The sequence below is a fragment of the Pleurodeles waltl genome, chromosome 1_1, assembly GCF_031143425.1.
Source record: "Pleurodeles waltl isolate 20211129_DDA chromosome 1_1, aPleWal1.hap1.20221129, whole genome shotgun sequence".
In the NCBI taxonomy this organism is placed as follows: Eukaryota; Metazoa; Chordata; class Amphibia; order Caudata; family Salamandridae; genus Pleurodeles; species Pleurodeles waltl.
In genome coordinates, this window is record NC_090436.1 from 221,443,522 (window position 1) to 221,466,985 (window position 23,464).

At 46.4% G+C, this 23,464-nt stretch overlaps 1 protein-coding gene across 2 annotated transcripts in view; it reads right to left on the reverse strand.

Annotated features, from left to right (window-relative positions):
- Positions 1–23,464, reverse strand: part of NUP155 (nucleoporin 155) — a 546,729-nt gene that overhangs the window by 217,550 nt on the left and 305,715 nt on the right. For both annotated transcript variants that reach the window (XM_069221247.1, XM_069221245.1), the window contains one exon: positions 10,084–10,213. In XM_069221247.1, the coding sequence (XP_069077348.1) occupies positions 10,084–10,213 (130 nt within the window). The remainder of the gene's footprint in view (positions 1–10,083; positions 10,214–23,464) is intronic.

Here is a 23,464-nt window from a genome sequence, read left to right on the forward strand (position 1 = left end):
CAGGGCAGTCCTCTGAGGCTTCAGAGGTCGCTGGTCCCTGTTGGATGCGTCGCTGTTGCAGGTTTTTGAGTCAGGAGACAGGCTGGTAGGGCTGGGGCGAAAGCAGTTGTCGACTTCCGTCATCTCTGTAGGCTTGTAGGTCAGCAGTCCTTCCTAGTTCAGGTTGCAGAAATCTGATTCCGTGGGTTCTTGGGAGCCCCAAAATACTAAATTTAGGGGTGTTTTTAGGTCTGGGAGGGCAGTAGCCAATGGCTACTGTCCTGGAGGGTGGCTACACTCTCTTTGTGCCTCCACCCTGAGGGGAGGGGAGCACATCCTTAATCCTATTGGGGGAATCCTCCAAACTTAAGATGGAGGATTTCTAAAGCAGAGGTCACATCAGCTCAGGGCACCTTAGGGGCTGTCCTGACTGGTGGGTGACTCCTCCTTGTTTTTCTCATTATCTCCTCCAGCATTGTCGCCAAAAGTAGGGGCAGTGGCTGGAGGGGCGGGCATCTCCACTAGCTGGGATGCCCTATGGCGCTGTAACAAAGGGGGCGAGCCTTTGAGGCTCACCGCTGGTGTTACAGTTCCTGCAGGAGGAGATGAGAATCACCTCCACCCAGTACAGGCTTTTTTCCTGGCCACAGTGACAAAGACACTCTCCTCATGTGGCCAGCAACTTGTCTGGTTGTGGCAGGCTGGCAGAAACTGGTCAGCCTAACACTAGAACTCTGATTGGTATTCAGGGGGCATCTCTAAGATGCCTTCTGGGTGCATTTTACAATAAATTCCACACTGACATCAGTGTGCATTTATTGTGCTGAGAAGTTTGATACCAAACTTCCCAGATTTCAGTGTAGCTATTATGGAACTGGAGTTCGTGTTTGACAAACTCCCAGACCATATACTCTTATGACTACCCTGCACTTACAATGTCTAAGGTTTTGCTTAGACACTGTAGGGGCATAGTGCTCATGCACATATGCCCTCACCCGTGGTATAGTCCACCCTGCCTTAGGGCTGTAAGGCCTGCTAGAGGGGTGACTTATCTCTGCCACATGCAGTGTAAGGTTGGCATGGCACTCTGAGAAGCGTGCCATGTCGACTTAGTCATTTTCTCCCCACCAGCACACACAAGCTGTGAGGCAGTGTGCATGTGCTGAGTGAGGGGTCCCCAGGGTGGCATAAGACATGCTGCAGCCCTTAGAGACCTTCCCTGGCATCAGGGCCCTTGGTACCAGGGGTACCATTTGCAAGGGACTTATCTGAGTGCCAGGGCTGTGCCAATTGTGGAAGCAAAGGTACAGTTTAGAGAAAGAACACTGTTGCTGGGGCCTGGGTAGCAGGGTCCCAGCACACTTTCAATCATAACTTGACATCAGCAAAAGGCAAAAAGTCAGAGGGTAACCATGCCAAGGAGGCATTTCCTTACATGTACTTACCTGCAACAAAGATCCCTTTGGTTCTAGAAATAAAGTAACAATATATATTTTTTGATACATAAAACATTGGCCTGGAGTTGGTCATTGAGTGTGTGCCTCATTTCTTGACTGTGTGTGTAAAACAAATGCTTGGCACTACTCTCTGATACGCCAACTGCTTGACCACACTACCACAAAAGAGAGTATTAGTATTATTTAATTTGGCCTCTGGGGATCCAATTGACTCTGTGCACACTATACCTTACTTTGGTATAGTACATACAGAGTCAGCTTCCTACAGTTATGGCTCAGATGTCGAATCCTTTGGTGTTGAGGGTTTTAAGTCCCAAAACGGAATTTTCGACACCGAGATGGAGCGGTGTTTTGACACAGAAGGCTTCGGGTCAGGGGCAGGCTCGACTCCGATGGAGTCTCCTTCGGGAGCACGCACTGTGATGTTTTTTCTGCACTGAGCGAAAGCTGGGCGTCTCCGATACAGTGGTTGGTGCCAACCATAGTCTGAAGGCAGTGGTGGCCCGACAACAGTCATTGGCCGTTGTTGGGTGACCCTTTGTGGAGATCTGCTGGGGTCAGGGTTGAGGTGGAGGGAACACAGTACTCATGGGTTGACTTGTAGTGACGTCCTGCATTTCCAGTGCAGAGCCCTAACTGTCTTCGAGGTAGAAGGTGCCCTCATCAGTGGCCGACGCCTGCGCCTTCTCTACTGGGTCTTCGAATCTGAAGAGGTCTGGTGTATTTTGTGCGATGTGGCAGGACATCTCGATGCATCAAGCTCAATGGTCACACAGCGTCTTCTATGACCAAAAAGACTTGCATGCCTCACAGGCAGTTTCCCTGGGATCAGCAGAGAGGCACAAGTTGCACAACTGATGGAGATCGGTGTATGGATATTTAGGCATGGCAGCGAAGGCAGAAGCGGAAGGGTGTCTGTTCCATCACTTGGTGGACATGGAGTGGAGGGAATGTCGAATATAAAGTCTTCCCTGAAGGGTAATGGCCCACGAGGGGCCGCAACCAACTTGAGTCACCCCAACAAAGTCGATGTCGAAGGAACAGACAAGAGAGACTGAGTAGAGTGGCAATAGAAAATAATACCGAGGGTAGAGTTAAGAAAGACGAAACAACAATAGTGTTGAACAGAAGCAGTGGAGCACACGTCCGAACCTGACAGAAGAAATCAACATAACAATGGATTCAATGCCCATGCGCATTACCAGCAAGAGGAGGAGTAACTCTAATGTACGATTCTAAAGATGTTCTGCAAGGAAAGCACACTTCGGAGCGCAGTACTAAATGCCAGGATTATATTAAGCATGTTTATCTACAGCCAGGCATGCCTCAAACCTTGTTGTTCTGAACGACACTTCAACTCTGAGATTCTTCATCTCTCAATACTGAAGCAGTACCTCCCAGATGGCAAAAGTCTAAGGAAACTGTCAAACCAAGAAATCCTGCAACACCAAACTGACATAATGGCCATCACTGTGTACTTTAAAGACCAGACAACCATGAGTGATGAAACAGAGTGGATATCCAAAAGAGGCATTACGTGGGAACCGTACAAGCAGAGGGTAAAGTCCCACTCAAGAGGATAAGTTGTCAGATTAAAAATGTATTTCATTGTTGTACAGGCGTTTTAATTCCAAGTACTCAAAGAGTCACTTATTTACAAAACAAAAGGCAAAATCCAAAATGATGACAAAAGAAGGGAGTATCAGCCAACACGTGTTTCGCCCCCTCTGGCTATATATAAGCCGGGGCTTTCTCAAGGCTGAGACAGAAGAGAAAAATCAAATTCTCTGGTAGAGTTGATTGTGTAAGAAAGAAAATATAAGATACCATCAAAACACCATCTAATGGTGAGCAAAAACGAATCCCGTGCGAAATAGTTTCTGATGTGATATTCCAGAACGGGAAGATTCTTGAGCCCATGCATGATAGGAGTTAGTAGGTGATTAGGGTGGGATTCAAGGCTTAGAGGTCCATAGGAATCAAGAAAAAGAAACAATGGAAGGTCAATTGTGCTGCAAAGTCTGTGATGTTAAAAATCTGTGATACTGAAAAAGAGAAAATCTGTGATTGTAGCGCGGATAAAATTAAATCCAGGCAGAAAACAGAAAGATCTCTCAGCTAATATTATAATCACTCAGATTTTAGAAGAGATTAAAGGGAAGAAAAGTTTGAAAGTAATATTGCGTATAGTGCCCAAGTCCGGAGAGATCGGAAAAAAACCCCAAAATCAGCCAATGCTTAAAAGTGAGAAATAGTGATTAAAAGAGTACTAAGATATTAACAAACATACCATGAAAAGTAAGGCAAACATTTATGATTTAGATGCTGAGTTAGTCATATTCTGTAAAAAAACAATAATCAATTGTTGAGACATACTAAGCTTTGGAAGAGAATGTAAAAAAGTTGGTAACAATAATATCAACTGTGGTACAAATGATTAGCTAGTTAAAGAAATACATGCAAGTTATATTTAGCCGTTTTAACAAAACAGTTAGTATTTGTGAAGTTAATACATCAGAAAGACCACCTTTTGAAAGTTAAAATGTGTTGAGAAATTAAGAGAGAACCAGTATTGGAAGCTAGATAAAGTAAGCAAAGGCTCAGCATATTAATAAATCATATAGATGTAGCGGCAGTACTCCCATCCTTACCTTTGGGGTACACGAAACCGGAACATCGTAGGTAAACGGCAGAAATCAGAAATAAGAAAAAACGGGACAGACGCGACAGCGTCGAGGTCGCGTTAAAATACCTGTGGCTGAGTGTTAGAAATAAAGATAAAAGACAGACTGGCAGTCTCCAGGGCAGGGAGCGCCATCATTGTGAACAGAAAGGAAAACAGCTGCCATCTTGGAGTGGCCGAGTAAATCATCAAGACTGATAACACCGTCTTTTGGGAACCAAGTACTGCCCTGTTTTATAATGGTCTAATGCTCGGTGAAAGACATAAGTAAAAGTTAACAGAGCACTATTAAAGGGGAGGTAAGTTTATCGTAAAAATGGTGAAATGCGTGAAAAGAGAAACAAAAACAAGAAACAAGAAAAGAGGGGAAAGGGCCAAAAAGTTATATTGAATAAGGATAGAAGAAACCTATAAGAGACTGCTGGCAAATAAAAAAGCAACTAGCTAATGAAAACAGGAATGAAGCGATTGGGAACAGCAATATCGCAAACCTCAAAAGTACAACAACAAAAAAACAAATGCAAAACAATAACTCTAACATATACATCTCAGAGAGACAGCCTAAGATTAAGCTTGACAAATGTCAACATGTACACTTTGCAGCTCCTGGAAAGCGAAAAAAGAAAAGAAACAGAAAACCTTGTGTTATTTACATTAGCCAACAGTGCCATTCATGATCTTTGTTGAGACCATTATTAACTGTATCATATTTAATTATTAGACGGCTCTCTTCTTGGTGTAATCGCAGTAATGTGTTGCCACCTCTCGGAGAGGGTGTGATGCGACTTAGACCACTAAAAGTAAAAGTGCGTTGGTGTTGATGACACTTAATGAAATGTTCAACCATTGGTGCTTGAATGTCAGACTTTTGTATGTTCCGAAAATGTTCCTGTATTCGAGTTTTTAAGGGACGGATCGTGCTGCCTATATAAGTTAGATTGCAAGGGCACCAGATAGCATAGACAACATAGGTGCTGGCACAGTTAATGAAGTCAGTGATCCGGTGGGTACAGCTGTTAATGTTGACTGATGTAGATTTGGAACGTGGGAACCGAGCTGCAGAGGTGGCTTTAGCCCTGGTGGAATGAGTTCAGATTCCTTCCTGGCGAAGGCATAACCAATCTTGATATAATAGAAGATCCAATGGGAAATTGTTTGCTTCTGAATTGCCTTGCCCTTCTGGGACTCAATGTAGCTCGGGGAGAGCTGAAATAGTGTGCAGGGGTGGAGCATGCTTGCGGGTCTGCTCAGTCACTTTGGGGACAGAACAGAGTCACTGGGGAGCCGCCTGTGAAAGGTTTCCAGATCTACTCTGGCACCGGAGCATATTCTAAAGATGACAAGGGCAGACAGAATGCATTGTGCAGGCTGAGGGACACCATCCAGCAGCCATGCTCTAGAGCCAGTAACATCTATGGAAGGAACAGCATTTTAAACTTCTCCTTGTGATGGAAGTTGTTCACAGAGAAAAGGTTCAGAATGGGACAGAGTCCCCGTCCTTCTTCAGAATAGCTAAATACTGAGAGGAGGAACCAACATAATCTCAGCTGATGATAACAAGTTCTACCACACTTTCGCTCAACAGCTAAAGGACCTCTTGCACAGGATGCCAACACCATCGTTGGAGATGGCCGAGGAGGGAGACAGGAGGGAAGGGATTCCTGGAAGTGAATAATTTACAGGACTCAGTTGTCCGTAGTGATGGACTGCCAGCTCTTCTAAGTACAAAAGCAAACTGATTCTAGGGTTCAAGGGTACCAACTAAATACTGATTTATAGGGAGTGCCAGGTGGTAGCAAATGGGCTACTCACAGTTAGGGTGACAACACCCTTCCTATAACCACTTCCTTTGGGTAGTGGGCATAGCCTTTACCATATTGGCCTAATTTCTTCCACACAAGATAGAGTAATTTCAAAGATAGTGTACACTTCAGCTCGTCTACCCTAGGGGTGAGACTGGCATGGAGTGGGCACTCCTAATCTACCCAATATACCAGCCAGTCCTGCTGCCAAAAGTGGGGTCAGGAACTAGGGGTTTGCCTCTTCCACCATTTGGGAAGGACTGGGTTGCATTTAAACGGCGGCAAGGCCTATGAAGCTCCCCGCCCTGGAATGTCCATTCTGCTTGGGAGAAGACATTACTCCTCTGCCCAGAGCAGGCCTTGGTTCTGAGCCCTCAGGAGCAGCTCCAAGGAGCCATCTGAGAGCATGTATTATTAAACCCATCACTAGATTCAGTAAGGGTTTATTAAGACAAGACGTTTGACACCAAACATACTTGTTGTAGGTGAAGCCATGGTGTAGCTGGGGAACTTGCAATGAACAGTGTCCACCACATGTACTTGGCTGCCCTATTCACTTATTATGCCTGAGAATCGACAGACACATAGCAGGGGCATATCTACTCATGCAGCTATGCCCTCACACGTAATACAATGCACCCTGCCTTTAGGGCTGGAAGCCCTGCCAGAGAGGTGACTTACATATATTGCATGCAGGGGACAGGGCACACAGGCTGTGTGCCATGTTGTGTTTTCATTTTAGGTCTGCACCAAGACACGCAGTCTGCACCCTCAGGGTGGCACAATCTTTGCTGCTGACCTCAGGGCCTTTCTTTTAGTACCCCATGCCCTAGGTACCAGGGGTACCATATACTAGAGACTTACTGTGGCAACTAAAGGTTTGCCAATTGGGAAAAACAACTGTGCAGTTTTAGGGAAAGAGATCTGGCACTGGGGACTTGTTTCGCAGGGACCCAGTGCACTTTCAGTCAAAACTGCACAAACAAATGTGAAAACTGGAGGGTGACCATGTCATAATAGGCATTTTCCTACAATCGCCATCAAAAAAGCATGTTCATTAGAGACACCTGAATATTCACTGAAAATTCAGACGAGCACATCTAAGCGTGGCTGCATAGGGTGATCTAGAAACCCACCGACAAGGTAGCAGAGTTCACACTGTCCAGACAAAAATGTACTATCTGCTTCACCTACTGTCTATCATGCACCACCTCCGCAAAAAATGCTGCACATGGTCAGGAAGACTCGGGATGACCATATGACGTATCTCCCATAAAGCATGAGCAAAGAAGAAAGACTCCCATGGTTTTAATATTTTTAGACTATCTATCCATCATTAGATCATGAAGACATCCACAGCAAGGAGAAGAAATGGGATACAGTGGACACCTTGGACGCAGGTCGTCGACCTGGACTTTGCAGACAACATGGCCCTACCCTCCCATACCCATCCGAAGACACAAGAGAAGAATGACAATGTGGCAGTCACATCAGCACCAATTGGCCTTAACATCTACTGGGGAAAAAACAAGATTCTTAAGGTAAATACGGTCGGCACAACTGCAGCCACTATTGCAGGCGATGCATGGCAAGAGGTTGAGGCCTTCACCTACCTGGGCAGTGTCACAGACAAGCAGGGCAGCACATATGTCCCATTTAATATTTCAGTTTGACAGCCCGGGTTTTGCGGAATCCAAAATCGGGTCAATAGACAATCATGTTGGGTTTGTTACACACCCTAGGTATTATTCCTTCTAGTTTAACAAATTTAGGGCCTGTAAAAAAAAATTATTTCCACCTACACTATCTATTTTATTTTTTCGGGACAGTAATCAGCTTATTCCTAAGGTGGCCCTAGAACTCAGCACTATTTCAATATGGCCACCACAGATCTAGACAAACTTACAGTTGCTGAGCTAAGGAAACAAAAAAAGGATGTGAACCTCCTTCTGAATTTAATATGGTGCAGTACTGGGACGCCAGTATACTAACCTTAGGCTCCTGAAGTTAGGGATTTAACCGGGGACTAAAAGACAACAGATAATCTGTTCGGTAACTGAACATGATTGCCATGACATTTTACTTGCTAAATATGTGCATTCATGACCCGACTATATTCAGTCTATGGTCCTATTTTCATGCATATCCAGCCTTGGCAAGCTACATTAGCGCCTTGGCAAACTGACGGCTCACTTACCTGGACCTGGCCTGGACCCATGTTGGTAAAGGCATCTTGCACCTTCACGTTTGTCTTGTTGCAATAACAGAGTTATTGAACATTATTGCTTTGGTATGATGTCTGATTGTTTACATTGACCTGACCCCGTTAGGGTAAATACATCCTGCACCCCTATTCAGCCTTGTTCTGATGCATTAACAGTGTTATTGACTCAATATATTATTAATATACTTATTTTGACTTGGCCTGGTCTCATTATTCAAAATGTAATGTAATTTAAACTAAATATTGGCTTCCCAGCAATCTGAAAATGTGCACTGGGACCTTTAATATAACTAATGTTCTCTCAAAAAAAAAAATATGTTTTATGTTTAAAATATAATGTTCTCTACAACTTAGAGGTTGATTTGGCTTCTCACTTACCATCTGGAAGGCAATATCTGCAGCCTAATTTTTGCAATATCCTCTGAATATTCGAATTTAGTTATTAAGCTCGAGTTGCACAGCGTTCTTTCCAGTTCTTTGTAAATGACACTTTTATAAATGTACACTGAGACCATTAATAGATACCAATGTTGATCTTAACTAAATGTGATGCATCAATCTGGCATTTTGGATGTTAAGACTTACAGCCATTCTATCGTATAGTATTTATGTAAAAATCCATATGATTTTATGCACAAAATTAATTTTGTTTTTGGATGCAATATGTGGAATCACTAGACTTGTAGTTGATTTTTACAGCATTGACTATTAGTTACATAGATGAAACTGCCTGTCTTTTATATCTCTCCCTCCTAAAAACTACCTACACACGTTTGTTCAGTTGGATGGATTCTAATGCATACATTATTATATGTCTTTGCCAGTACAGATATATTTTTGACCGGCTACCTACACAATCTGTGCTAATCAAAAACAGACACATCCAAAATTGTATTAGTAGGTATTGTATGATGATGTAGGAGTTTGCCTGGGGCTGAGGGCCCTTTTTTGCTTATTGTTCACTGTCCAAATCCCATCACACTCTAGAGTGACTTCTGTCTAAGTCCTTATCTTAACTGAAATCAGATCCTTCCAACTTCAACCATTAACCAATTGCCATCTCTATTTTACTACACTTGTGTACTCTCGATACTTTAGGATTCTTAATCTTCTTCTACATATCATCTTGTAACCAACACGGGGTAAAGATCTCTTTTCTCTTATTAGACGCACCATCGTAAACGGTTTTGTCTAAATCATCACTCTTCACACAGGGTAAACACAATAACCTTGCACTTCGGGTGATGGCTGTACCTGTAGAGTTTAAGTTCACTTTTACCCTATTTCCTCTGTTCTTGTAAGCCTTGAGAAAGCCCCAGGTACACAAACCATTTAGGGAGCAAAACATGTGCCGGCTGTTGTTTTTTTAAGATTCTGTAATAAAAGAACATTGAATTCAACTATATGACTTAGCGCATTGATTGAAAAGACTGCCTGTGAAGATTGGACTCTTACATTTGAACCAGGGTGGGCTCAGCAATCTCTTTTTCTGCTACAAGGAACTTACCTGAGGAAAAGTGGTCCATACCTCATTTGGTGACCCACAGCTTTATGAAAATGGGCATTTGCTAAATAGAAGAGAGAGTTGGACCATTGGAACAACTTATCTTCCTTAAAGCAACCAATGGCTGTTGAGGGTTGACTTAAAGCTCCTCTTTAGATAATTTTTACAGGAGCTCTGACAGACAGCTGGAGCAGTCTCTAATCAAACCAAAAATAGCTAATGGAGGACTGATGACATTTTATTTACAATTTCATAAAGCAGTAATAGCGCCACTTGAGGCGTCTTTTTATTATGCTTTTACTAGGAAGTATCATGAAGTTTTAACTTGCTCAAAAATTGAACCAAAGAGTGGTGATACCACAGGCTCAGCAATGCAAGTATACAAATATATGAGTAGGTTACATTTAAAGAATACCATAGATTCATTTACTTACTTCCATTTTCTCCTCTAGTTCATGTAGGAATTCCCCATCTGTGGCAACAGACGACATTGAAGTGGAGCTCTTAGCACTTAAAATGGCACGGGAAATGTACTCAAGGCGCTGCTGAAGTGAAATTTCTGTGCTACATAGTAAGAAAAAAAGCATGGTAAAAATGTATTAATGCCAAAATGAAAATTATTATTTTAGTGGTGTAACTTGTTGGCTAATTAAGCTATCTCTAATTACCATACAAATTTGAGGCTCAACATGGATCTATATTTACTTGCCTCAAACCTAGCAAAAATGAATACCAAAGATAGGCTTTTCTTTAGGACCTTGCTAGATTAGACTTTTCTCAAGTGTTTTAAAACACTCATCAGTTGAAGTTCAAGACCTAAAACCAACAAGTGAACATAATAAGCAACTAGAAAGTTCTAGGGATAATGATAAGAGCCATGAAGAACACTGGCACTGGTGCATCAAAACTAAGGCCCTCAAAGAGAGCCCCCGTTCCTAGAAATCAGTTTGCAGAGCAGGGAGAATGAGTGGGATGGTAAACAATATGCAATTAGATATTGTCTCTACCAGATAAGGCTTCACCAAAGGTAAGTAACTTGCCCATCTGAGACATCTAGTTGCAGATTCCTTACCTTAGAATAGATACGCAGGCAATACCATCCCAGGAGGTGGGTCTGCAAACCAAAATCATACTAGAAAGATCTGCAGGACTGAACAGGCTAAGTGCCAGTCCCTACAGACCCGACTCTCCAGGCAGTAGTGTTTGTTAAACGTGGGCAAAAGTGCTCACTCTGCCGTCTAACAGGTGTCAAGAACTTGAACTCTGCGTGCTAACACAGTGGTTGCAGCTTTGGCTCTGGTAGAATGTGCATGCAAGCCCTCGGGGTGGCTCATTAGCCAGTGCGCAGCACATTTTAATGCAGCGTATGACCCATCTGGAGATGGTTCTCTTCTGCACTGTCTGACCTTTCTAAGCACTCACATAAGCAACAAAGAGTTGATTACCCACCCTGGACTCTTTGGTACGATCTAGGTGGAATGCCAATGCTCTTTTTGGGTCCAGGGGGTGGAGTCTCTTCTCTCCCTTAGAAGAATGCAGAGAGGTGTAAAAAGTAGGCAAGGTAATGGATTGGCATACATAGAAGGTTGTAACCACTTTTGGAAGAAAGGAGGCCCTAGTGCAAAGTACCACTTTATCAGGATAGATAGAAAGGTGGGGCAGCTTAGATGACAATGAATGCAGCTCACTCAGCTTGCGAGGAGACGTAATGGCCACAAGGAAGGCTGTTTTCAAAGGTAGAAGACTGAGATGACAATTGTGGAGAGTCTCAAAAGGAGCGAACATCAGAAATGCCAAAACTAAATTCAAATCCCACTGTGGCATAATGAATGGAGATGGTGGGGGGGGGGGGGGGGGAAACATAAGAGGAAGGCCTTTAAGGAACCTCCTTATAATTGGAGACTTGAACAAGGAAGGTTGATCAGGCAACCACAAAAAAGGAGAAATGGCAGACAGATAAGCTTTGAGAGTGCCCATAGCAGAGCCCTGCTGGAACAGAGAAGGATAAACAACAACGCCTCAGAAAGAGGGTTGTGGGGGAGGGGGTGGGGGGGGGGGGTCAACAGTCTTGTCTGGGCATTATGCCTCACATTCTCCCTAACAGCACACGTATACCATTTTGGTGGAGGGATGCCTGGCTGCCAAATTACAATACAGACTTCGGACGGTAGGTTAAAAGCTATCAACTGCTGCCTCTCACTCATCATGCAAGAAGATGGAGACTGGACAGGTTTGGGTGGAAAACCCTCTCCGCTTCTGAGACAAAAGATTCTTACAAGGGGGCAGTCAGATCAGAGGAACGATGGCCATGCTCAATAGCTCGGGATATCAGACTCTTCGTGCCCAGTCCAGAGCCACAAGGATTACTTGGGCCCAGTCGTTCTTGATCTTATTGAGAAGTCTGGGCAGACGTGGTATGGGCGGAAAGGCGTACAGGATTGCCTGAGTTCCACTCGAGACGAAAATCGTTGCATAACGATTGCTGCCTTGGGAACTCAACACTGCTGACATTGCACATTCTCTGGGAGGCGAACTCTCTCCCTACTGCCGAAAGAGAACTTTCGCCACCTCCGGATGGAGATGCCATTTGTGATGAACTAAGCGTTGTCGGCTGAGTTCATTTACTCTGGCATTCAGAGAGCCCACCGTATGTTGAACCACCAGGGGAATGCCCTGTTGTTCAAGCCACATCCAGAGGTGCAGAGCCTCTTGACAAAGAGTCCATGACCCCACCTTTCCCTGCTTGTTGTAGCACCACATGGTGGTGGTATTGTCCGTGAATAGCTACACTACCTTACCTTTGAGAGAAGGAAGAATTGCTTTCAATGCTAATCTGATCGCCTGGAGCGCCAAAAGGTTGATGTGGAGTCCATACTCTGCCGGAGACCAGATGCTTCTGATCTCCACCTCTCCCAGGTGGTCGCCCCATCCCAGAAGTGACACACCCGTCACTACTGTCAGATCTGGTTAGGGAAGGGAGTGGGATTTGCCTCTAACCCAATCACGGTGTTTTAGCCAACACTGCAGTTCTTGTGAAGTTCCTTCTGAGATCTGGACCATGTTGGAGAGATTCCCCATATGTTGCGCCCACTTGAACTTCAGGTCCCACTGCAGAGCCCCCATATGCCACCTGGCATGTGTCTCCAGCAGGATGCAGGAGGCCATGAGAGGCACAGCAGCCTCAGAGACATTCTCACCGAAATACAGGATAGTTACTGAAACATCAGTATCATAGCCTCAGTATCTTGGACTTGCCACTCTGGAGGACAAGCTTGAAACTGCACTGTGTCCCCAAACAGCTTCAATGAAAGGGTGCGTTTGAGAGGGAGTTAGGTGTGACTTTGGTATGTCACATTTATAGTAAACCCCAGTGAATGCATGAGGTCGGCCGATGTCTGAAGATGGGAGGTGACAACCTGGGGTGAGCCTGCCTTCAACAGCCAGTCGTCGAGATAGGGGAAGACTGAAACTCCTCATCTGCGCAGATGAGCTGCGTCCACCGTCATCACTTTGGTGAACACCCGAGGGGCGCTGATAAGTCCAAAGGGAAGCATGGTGACTTCAAAGTGCTTGTAGCCTACCATAAACCACAAGTAATGCTTGTGGACAGGCAAAATGGGGATATGGAAATACGCGTTCTGCAAGTCCAACGATACCATCCAGTCTCCTGGGTCCAGGGCCAAGAGGACCTCAGTCAGAGTGAGCATTTTGAGCCGCTTCTTCTTGAGAAAGATAGAGGGGCCGCAAGTCTAGGACAGGGCGAAAGCCCTCGTCTTTTTTCGGCACCAAAAAGTAGCAGGAATAAAAACCACAACCTACTTCTTGCACAGGGGCCCTGTCTATGGCTCCCTCAGCCAAGGGAGCCATAACTTCCTCCCAAAGAAGTGCCAAGTAATCCTTCATCATCCGATCGTAGGACGGTGGCATGGATGGACGTGTAGTCTCGAAGGGGAAGGAGAAGCCTCTTTGGACTACCTCCATAATCAACCTGTCTGATGTGATGAATTATAAGTGGAGCAGGTGATGGCGGATCCTGCCTTTGACTGGTCCCTGGTGGGGAACTGTAAGACTAGGAAGGTTTGGAGACAGATGCAGGGGGGATGAGGGGAGGAGTGCACGTGTGGACTGGCCAGACCACTAGTTCCCTGATCCCCAAGTAGGGTGGATCCCACATCCCTGGCCACAAAGAGGCTGGGTAACATGTGTGGCACAGTAGTTGGATTGAAAGGAACGTGACTGGGCGCCCCCTTCCGTAGCCACAAAAATCAGACTGATGGGGACAAGGGGCCACCAAGAGTCCTAAAGTGCTGGCCGTCGCACGAGAATCCTTAAAACACTTGAGCGTCAAGTCTCCTTTCTCTCCGAAGAGATGGGTGCCATCAAAGGGCATGTCCATAAGGATGCCTTGGACATCCCATGAGAAGCCAGACTTCTTCAACCAGGTGTGGCACCTCAGGGACACTGTTGATGCAACCACTCTGCCCAGTGAGTCGGTTGTGTCCAGTCCGCATAGGATTGTGAACTTTGTTGCTTCTCTCCCATCAGCAACTGCTTGGGAAAGTATAACCTAAGCCTCATCCGGGACCCGTGGCAGCACTTGTGCAACCGTATCCCACAGGGTGTAGGAATACCGGCCCACAAGGCATGTGGTGGTGCTTCAGGGACCGCATTGCCAGGGTGGTGGAAGACATTTCTGTCCCAAATGTGTCCATCCTTTTGGATTCCCTATCCAGAGGTGCGGAAGGGAATGCACCATGGGAGGAAGAGCCGTGAATGGACTGGCCAGACCCCTACCTCCCTGATCCACAAGTAGAGTGGATCCCACATCCCGGACTACGCAGAGGCTAGGCAGCATGGGTGACACAGTGGCTGGACGGAATAGGATCGTTGTAGGAAAGTGCCCTTGTTGGCAAGGTTACCCCGCCACTGTTTGCCTGGTATTGATGCCAACTTTGATTGACAGTGTGCTGGGACCCTGGTAACCAGTGTTCTTTCCCAAAATCTGTACCTTTGTTTCCACACCCATGGAACACAATTAAGTCCCTTGTAAAAGGTAACCATGGTACCAAGGGCCCTGTGGCCAAGGAAGGTCCCCAAGACCTGCACCATGTATTATCTCACCCTGGGGAACTCCACACCAAGCACATGCACACTACTGTACTTGTGGGGGGGGGGGGGGGCAATGTCGACATGGCAACCATCTCAGGGTGCCATGCACACCAACCACTGCCTATGGCATAGGTAAGTCACCCCTCTAGCATGACTTAAAGCCCTAAGGAAGGGTGCACTATACCAGAGATGAGGGCATAGGTGGATGAGCAATATACCCCTACAGTGTAGAAGCCCATTCTTAGACATTGTAAGTGCAGTGTAGCCATATTGAGTCTATGATCTGGGAGTTTGTCATTACAAACTCCACATCTCCATAATGGCTTCACGGAATACTGGGAAGTTTGGTATCAAACTGTTCAGCACAATAAATCCACACTGATGCCAGTGTGGGATTTATTGAAAAATGAACCCAGAGGGCATCTTAAAGATGCCGCCTGTATGTTAGCCCAACTGCTAGTGCAGGACTGACCAGTCTGTGCCAGCCTGCCACTTTCAGACATGTTTCTGACCACATGGGGTGAGAGCCTTTGTGCTCTCTGTGGCCAGAAACAAAGCCTGTCCTGGGTGGAGGTGGTTCACACCTCCCCCCTCCAGGAACTGTGATACCTAGAGGTGAGCCTCAAGGGCACAAGCCTCGTTCACCAGGGTACTCCAGTTAGTGGACTTGCCCCACCCCCAGACAAAGCCCCACTTTTGGCAGCAAGTCCGTCAGGAGGGAAAGCAGGGAGGAGTGACGAGAGTTCAGGTACTCCCTCTCTGCAGAATCCTCCATCTTACTTTGCAGGACAAGGACCAATAGGGTTAGGTTTGTGTCCCCCTCCCCAAAGGGAGGAGACACAAGACGGGTGTAGCCACCCTCAGGGACAGTAGCCATTGGCTACTGCCCTCTCACCCCTGTAATGCCCCTAAATCAAGGATTTAAGTTCTCCCTGAACCCAGTTTGTCAGATTCCTGGGGACCTCACAAGAAAGAAGGACTGCTAAGCTGAAACCCCAGCAGAAAAGAAAGACGACGAAAAATTACTTGGCCTCAGTCCTACCAGCCTGTCTCATGCATCAGAAAACTTGCAAAAGGAAAGCGACACATCCTGCGGGTTCAGCTACCTCTGCCAAGCCTCCAGAGGACAGCCTGCATCACCGACGACCAAGAACTCCTGTGGATATCAGCACTGTACAAGAAGAAACGGCATCTAAGGACTCAAGAGTCCCCAGGATCTGTGAGTCCTGACCACTCCGCACCCGATGCCCACGGCCCGTGTCCAGGTGGCCCATCGGACTAGAGAGGATCCCCAGGTGATTCCGAGCAAGTGCCCAGCCTGGGCTGACCTCTAGTGTACCCCCACGACGACGCCTGCAGTGAGAATGCAGAGAACCCTCTGACCGCAAAAGCTCCAGATGAAGATATCCGAAGCCAAAAAGGTACACTGCACCCGAAGCCCCCAGACTTTGGAGAACCCGACCTCCAGAGCAGCAACGCTCAGCAAGCGGCCCTCCTACTTGTCCAGCCTGTGGTTCTCTGAAACAGACCTCCTGGATCGAGCCTGAAGCATCTACCTGACCCACAGGGTCCCCTCATAGGAAAGCATTGGGAGCCCGAGGCTCTGTTTGCACCCTGCACCCGGCCACCCCTGTGCCGCTGAGGGTGTGATTTTGGTGCTTACTTGTGGCCCCCTAGTGCTCTTATAAATCCCCCAGGTCTGCCCTCCGAAGACAAGGGTACTTTCCTGCAATCAGATCTGAAACAGGTGCCCCCAGTCTCCATAGTAGCCCATGTTATATTTTTCTCAGCTTTGACCTCTGCACCAGGCCGGCCCATGTTGCTGGTGGTGGGTGTTTGGGGTTAAACTGAACCCCAACCTGTAGATTTCCAAACTCCCGGAGACTGGAACTGTATGCACTGTACTTACCTGCAAACCGTACAAACTTTTCTTCCCACTACGAACGGTTTCTGAAAATTGTACTGTCAATTATTAAAACAGATTATTGCCATTCATTCAACAATTGTATAACTTACCAATTCCAATCAAAGTAATATTGATTCATATGTGAAATATGTACTTATTGATGTGCTTACGTGCAACTTGAATCTTGTGGTTCTAGAAATAAATTAACAACATATATTTTTTCTATATAAAAACAATTGGTGTGGAGTTAAGTCATTGAGTGTGTGCTTCTTCTATTGTCTGTGTGTGTACAACAAATGTTTTGCACTAACCTCTGATAAGCCAAACTACTCGACCACACTGCCACAAAATAGAGCATTTGTATTATCTACTTTAGCCTCTGTTAAGCCTCTGGGAACCACTGGATTCTGTGCACACTATATCTAATTTTTATATAGTATATACAGAGCCAGCTTCCTACATTGGTGTATCAGCGGTAGGGTCTACGACTTTGCATTTGCTGGACTACTCAGCCTATACCTGATCACATAACTAAATTCCAAAATTGCCTTTAGAAACTGATTTTTGAATTTGGCAAATTTTCTAAATGTTTTAAGTCTTCCCAGGGCCTTGGTTAAGTCCACTTAGCATTTCTTTTTAGATGTAAAAGTTATTTTAAGTTAGGGGTTAGTAACTACAAGTAGTTTTTAGTTTCTAAAAAGTAATCCCAACTTTAGTAACATAATTAGCAGCTCAGGGGAAATGGTTGTGGAACTCAACCTCACCCCTTCCCTTTATCTGGGGATGGGAAAGTTAAGGTCCCTCTGCAAGCTGAAAAATATTATAACAGGTCCAACCCTCCCAAGGTCAATCTCCAGGAGCTCTTGGCAGAGTACACCAGGGACCACACTGCTGAGGAGGAAGACCTTCCATCAGACAGGGAAGATGTTAAAGATGAGGAGGATTAACTCCCCCCTCCTCCTCACCTAACTAGGAAGATCAGGGTCCCAAGGTACCTATCTCCAAAGCTAGTACTCACAGGATCTGGATCTGCCACAGAATAGTCCAGCTTCTCGGGAACATTGAGGGCAGCCTCAATGAAGAGGATCTCCTTTTAGCAAGATTGCCCTAAAGATTAACTTTGGAGCAACAACTCCTAGCTACAGAAAGGGAGGGAGCAGAAATGGGCTTTAGCACCCATTAATGATGGCAGCAACATAAATAGGGTCTGAGAGAAAACTGATATCCTAAAAAAAAAAGCCCCAAAGGGAATGTCTCTAAATATGAGGAAGGTGATGATATCACCAAATGGTTCACAGCTTTTGAGAGAGCCTGTGCAACCAGAAAGTTAAACAGATCTCACTGGGGAGCTCGCCTTTAGGAACTGTTAACTGGTAAGTGTAGGGATGGACTCCTCATATTTAATGGTGCAGATGCTGAATCCTATGACCACACGAAGGCTACCCAGATTGAGGGCTTTGGATTTACCACTGAGAAGTACAGAATTAGGTTCGGGGGGCCTCACAAAACATCAAGCCAGTCCTGGGTTGATTTTGTAGACTACTCAGTGAAAACACTGGATGGTTGGATAACTGGCAGTGGAGTGCATGGCTATGATGGGCTTTATAATTTGTTTATGAAAGAACGTCTTTAAAGTAACTGCTTCAATGACAAGTTGCATCAATATATGGTAGACCTAGGCCAAATTTCTTACCAAGAATTGGGAAAGAAGGCGGACCATTAGGTCAAGACTAGGGTGACCAAGACTCCCACAAGGAGTGACCAAAAGAAAGGGGTCACAAAGCCTCCCCAAGGGAAGGGCGGTGAGTCACCTAAGGACAAAAGCAAAGAGTCTTCACAAGTGTCCCAAAAACCTGCAGAAGAGGGTTGTCCCTCACAGTCCACAAATGGGTATAAGGGTAAAAACTCTGATCCCAAGAAGGCCCAGTGTTACACCTGTAAACAGCATAGACACCAAACTGGAGAGTTGGCCTGTCCCAAAAAGAATCCTCCTAGCACTGCTTCAGTTAGTACTGGTATAGCCAGTCTCCAGGTGGGATCAACAGAGTGCCCAGAGCAAATCAGGGTACACACTAAAGCTACTCTAGTCTCTGGAGGTGGGTGGATGTAGCCACAATTACTATTTGGCCGCCTAACATGCAACAATACAGACAGCAGCTCTTAATTAATGGTACAAAAGAAGAAGCCCTGAGGGACACAGGCACTAGTGTCACCATGGTGACAGAGAAACTGGTTTCCCAAGGACAGTATTTTGTTGGACAAACTTATCCAGTCATCAATGCTGACAACGTAACTAAGGTCCATCCCAAGGATTTGGTGACTTTAGAACGGGGAGGGGTTATTGCCTGAAACATGTAGGGGTCTCTTCTGCAATCCCAGTGGAACGCTTGTTAGGGAATGATCTGGAGTCCTTAGCTTGGGCTGAGGTAAAGCTCAAAACCCATGCAGCCATGCTGGGAATCCCTGAACTTAGTGTGGACATTGTGGGTCCACTTGAGCCACCAGCAGCCTCAGGGAACCAGGAGATACTAGTAGTAGCGGATCATGCTACCAGATACCCTGGAGCAATTCCCCTTAGGTCTACTACAGCTCCTGCAGTAGCCAAGGCCCTGATTGGCATTTTTACTAGAGTGAGTCTTCCTAAGGAGGTGGTTTCTGACAGATGTACAAACTTAATGTCCGCTTACTTGAAACACGTGTGGAATGAGTGTGTGGTGACTTATAAATTCACCACACGATACCATCCACATACCAATGGACTTGGTGAGAGATTCTACAAGACGTTGAAGGGTATGATCATGGGGCTCTATTAAAAACTCGTAAGGAGATAGGATGTCCTCCTGCCATGCCTGCTTTTTGCTTAGAGAGGTGCCTCAGAGGGGAGTAAGGTTTTCCCCCTTTCAACGCCTGTTTGGCCACCCTGTAAGGGGACAACTGGCACTTGTTGAATGAGGCTAGGAGAGACACCTCCATGAGCCTAAACTAGATGTGGACTATATGCTTGGCCTCTGCTCAAGGATGGCTGAGTACATTGGAAAGACATCGAAATACCCTGAAGCCAGGCAACAGCTCCAGAAGCTCTGGTATGACCAAAAGGCTCCACTGGTAGAATTCACACCAGGGTTCTGGAGCCTGTGGCTCCCAGGACAGATGGAGTGGCCCTTACCCAATCCTGGAGAAAAAGAGTGAGGTCACCTACCTGGCAGACCTGGACACTAGCAGGAGACCAAAGAGAGTGATCCATGTTAACTTGCTGAAACTCTATAATGATAGGGCAGATATAACCATGCTGATGGCTAATGGCTAATGATGAGTGTCAGGAAGCAGAAAGTGAACCTCTCCCTGACCTCCTCTCAAATGACCCTAAGGATGGGTCAGTAGATGGAGTTATATATTCAGGCAACCTCTCTGGCCAACAGCAAGCTGACTGCAGGCACGTCTTACAGCAGTATGCTGGGCTCCTCTCTTTGACCCCTAGACATACTCACCTGTGTACCCATGATGTGGACACAGGGGACAGTTTACCAGTCAAAACAAAAATATACAGACAGTCTGACCAAGTAAAAGAAAGCATCCATGTGGAAGTCCACAAGATGATGGAGTTAGGGGTAACTGAGCGACTCTGACAGTCCCTGAGCTAGCCCCGTGGTCTTAGCCCCCAAACCTCATACCAAAGATGGCAAGAGAGGAATGAGGTTCTAAGATGGCAAGAGAGGAATGGGTCTCTGAGGACTATAGAGGTTTCAACTTTGTCACTAAGATATATTTACACCCTATACAAATTGCAGACAAATTAATTGACAAATTGGGTGCAGCCAAATTCTTAAGTACCTTTGACTGCGGGTACTGGCAAATTAGGATGGCACCTGGAGCAAAGGAAAAGACAGCATTCTCTACACCTGATGGGCATTATCAGTTTACTCTTATGCCCTTTGGCTTAAAGAATGCACTTGCCACCTTCCAAAGGTTGGTGAATCAAGTTCTTGCTGGCTTGGAGTCCTTTTTATGCAACATATCTAGATGTTATTGCTGTCTTTAGCGCCACCCGATCCACCTGGGCAAGGTTTTGCAGGCCTTCCAATCAGCAGGCCTCACTATTAAAGCATCAAAATGCCAAAAAGAGCAGGGCACAGTTGTATATTTGGGTCACCTTATAGGTGGAGACCAAGTGCAACCCTTAAAGCCTAAGATCCTGACAATTCTGGACTGGGAAGCTCCAAAAACCCAGACTCAAGTCAGGGCATTCCTTGGCTTGACTGGTTACTGCAGGAGGTTAGTGAAGGGGTATGGATCCATTGTGACTCCCCTCACTGAACTAACCTCCAAGAAAATGCCCAGAAAGGTAAACTGGACCCTTGACTGTCAAACTGCCTTTGACACCCTGAAGGAGGAAATGTGCTCAGCACCAGTTCTCAAAGCCCCAGATTATTCTAGGCAGTTCACTGTGCAGACAGATGACTCTGAACATGGGATAGGAGAAGTCCTGTCCCAAACCAATGATGATGGCCTTGGCCAGCTTGTTGCTTTCATTAGCATGAGGCTACTCCCCAGGAAGCAACGTTGGAGTGCCACTGAGAGGGAGGCCTTTGCAGTGGTTTGCTCCCTGAAAAAGCTGAGACCATACTTGTTTGATAATCATTTTATTCCTCAAACCGACCACAGGCCTCTGAGCTGGCTAATGCAAATGGAAGGTGAAAACCCTAAAGTTTTGAGGTGGTCCATATCCCTACAGGGAATGGACTTTTCAGTGGAACACAGACCTAGGACTGCCCATGCCAATGCAGATGGACTTTCCATGTTCTTCCACTTAGATAATGAAGACTCTCTTGAGAATGGTTAGTCTCATCCTCTTTCATTTGGGAGGGGGTTGTGTAGGTAAGTGCCCTTGTTGGCATGGTCCCACCCCCCCATTTTTGCCTGGTATTGATGTCAACTTTGATTGAGAGTGTGCTGGGACCCTGCTAACCAGGCCCCAGCACCAGTGTTCTTTCCCAAAATATGTACCTTTGTTTCTACAACTGGCACACCCATAGAACCCAGTTAAGTCCCTTGTAAAAGATACCCATGGTGAAAAGGGCCCTGTGGCCAGGGAAGGTCCCCAAGGGCTGCAGCATCTATTATGCCACCCTGGGGGACCTCTCACCAAGCACATGCACACTGCCTTTGCAGCTTGTGTGTACTGGTGGGGAGAGAAAGGTAAAGTCGACATGTCAACGATCTCAGAGTGCCATGCTCACCAACCACTGCCCGTGGCATAGGTAAGTCACCCATCTAGCAGGATTTACAGTCCTATGGCAGGTGAGGGCATAGCTGGATGAGCAATATGCCCCTACAGTGTAGAAGCCCATTCTTAGACATTGTAAGTGCAGTGTAGCCATATTGAGTCTATGGTCTGGGAGTTTACCATTACGAACTTCACAGCTCCATAAAGAATTCACTGAATACTGGGAAGTTTGGTATCAAACGTCTCAGCACAATAAACCCACATTGATGTCAGTGTGGGATTAATTGAAAAATGCACCCAGAGGGCATCTTAGGGGTGCCCCCTGTATGTTAGCCAAACTCCTAATGCAGGACTGACCAGTCTGTGCCAGCCTACCACTTTCAGATGGGTTTCTGATCACATGGGGTGAGAGCCTTTGTGCTCTCTGTGGCCAGAAACAAAGCCTGCCCTGGGTAGAGGTATTTCACACCTTCTTCCCTGCAGGAACTTTAACACCTGGCGGTGAGCCTCAAAGGCTCAAGCCTCTTGTTGCAGTGCCCCACGCCACTCTAGCTAGTTGAGTTGCCCGTCCCCCCTCTCACCACCCCCCATGACAAAGCCCCACTTTTGGTGGCAAGTCCGGAGGGAAAATTAGGGAAAGCAGGGAGTACCTACCACCCCAGCTAGGACCACCCATAAGGTGCCCAGAGCTGAGGTGACCCCTCCCTGCAGAATCCTCCATCTTAGTTTGGAGGACAGGGGCCAATAGTGTTAGGTTTGTGTCCCCCCTCCCCAAACGGAGTGGACACAAGAAGGGTGTAACCACCTTCAGCGACAGTTGCCATTGGCTACTGAATGAAGGATTTAAGGGCTCCCCTGTACACAGCTCATTGGATTTCTGGCGACCTCACAAGAAAGAAGGACTGCTTAGCTGAAACCCCAGGAGAGAAGAAGGAAGACTCAAACTGACCTGGCCCCAGCCCTACCAGCATGTCTCCTGCTTCAGAGAACCTGCAAAAGTAAAGTGACTCATCTTGTGGGTCCCGCCATGTGTTCCAATCCTCCAGAGGACTGCCTGCATTACCGAGGACCAAGAACTCCAGTGGATAGCGGCCCTGTCCAAGAAGAAACAACATCTAAGGACTCCAGAGCCACTACTGACCCGTAAGGGTCTCAAGGCGATAATGGGGGGGGGGGGGTGGGGTTGGTCAAGACTGTCATCCTCTGAGCTTCAGTCGAAGAGCCAGGTTTTAAGGTACTTCCTGAATTGAGGTAACCATGGTGACTGCCTGAGGTGAAGAGGCAAGGTGTTCCAGCTCTTTGCTGAGAGGTAGGTGAGGCATCTTCCTCCAGCTGAGGTCTTCCATGTGCAGGGTACAGTGGAAAGTGCCTCTTGAGCGGAGGAGAAAGGACTGGCGGGGGAGTGAAGGTGATGCTGTGGTTGAGGTAGGTAGGTCCTAGGTCGTGGAGAGCCTTGTATGCGTGGACGAGGAGTTTGAAGCTGATGTTTAACTCGACGGGGAGCCAGTGGAGGTCTGTCAGATGTTTGGAGATGCACTGGCGGCAGAGGATGTTGAAGAGGAGTCTTGTGGAGGCA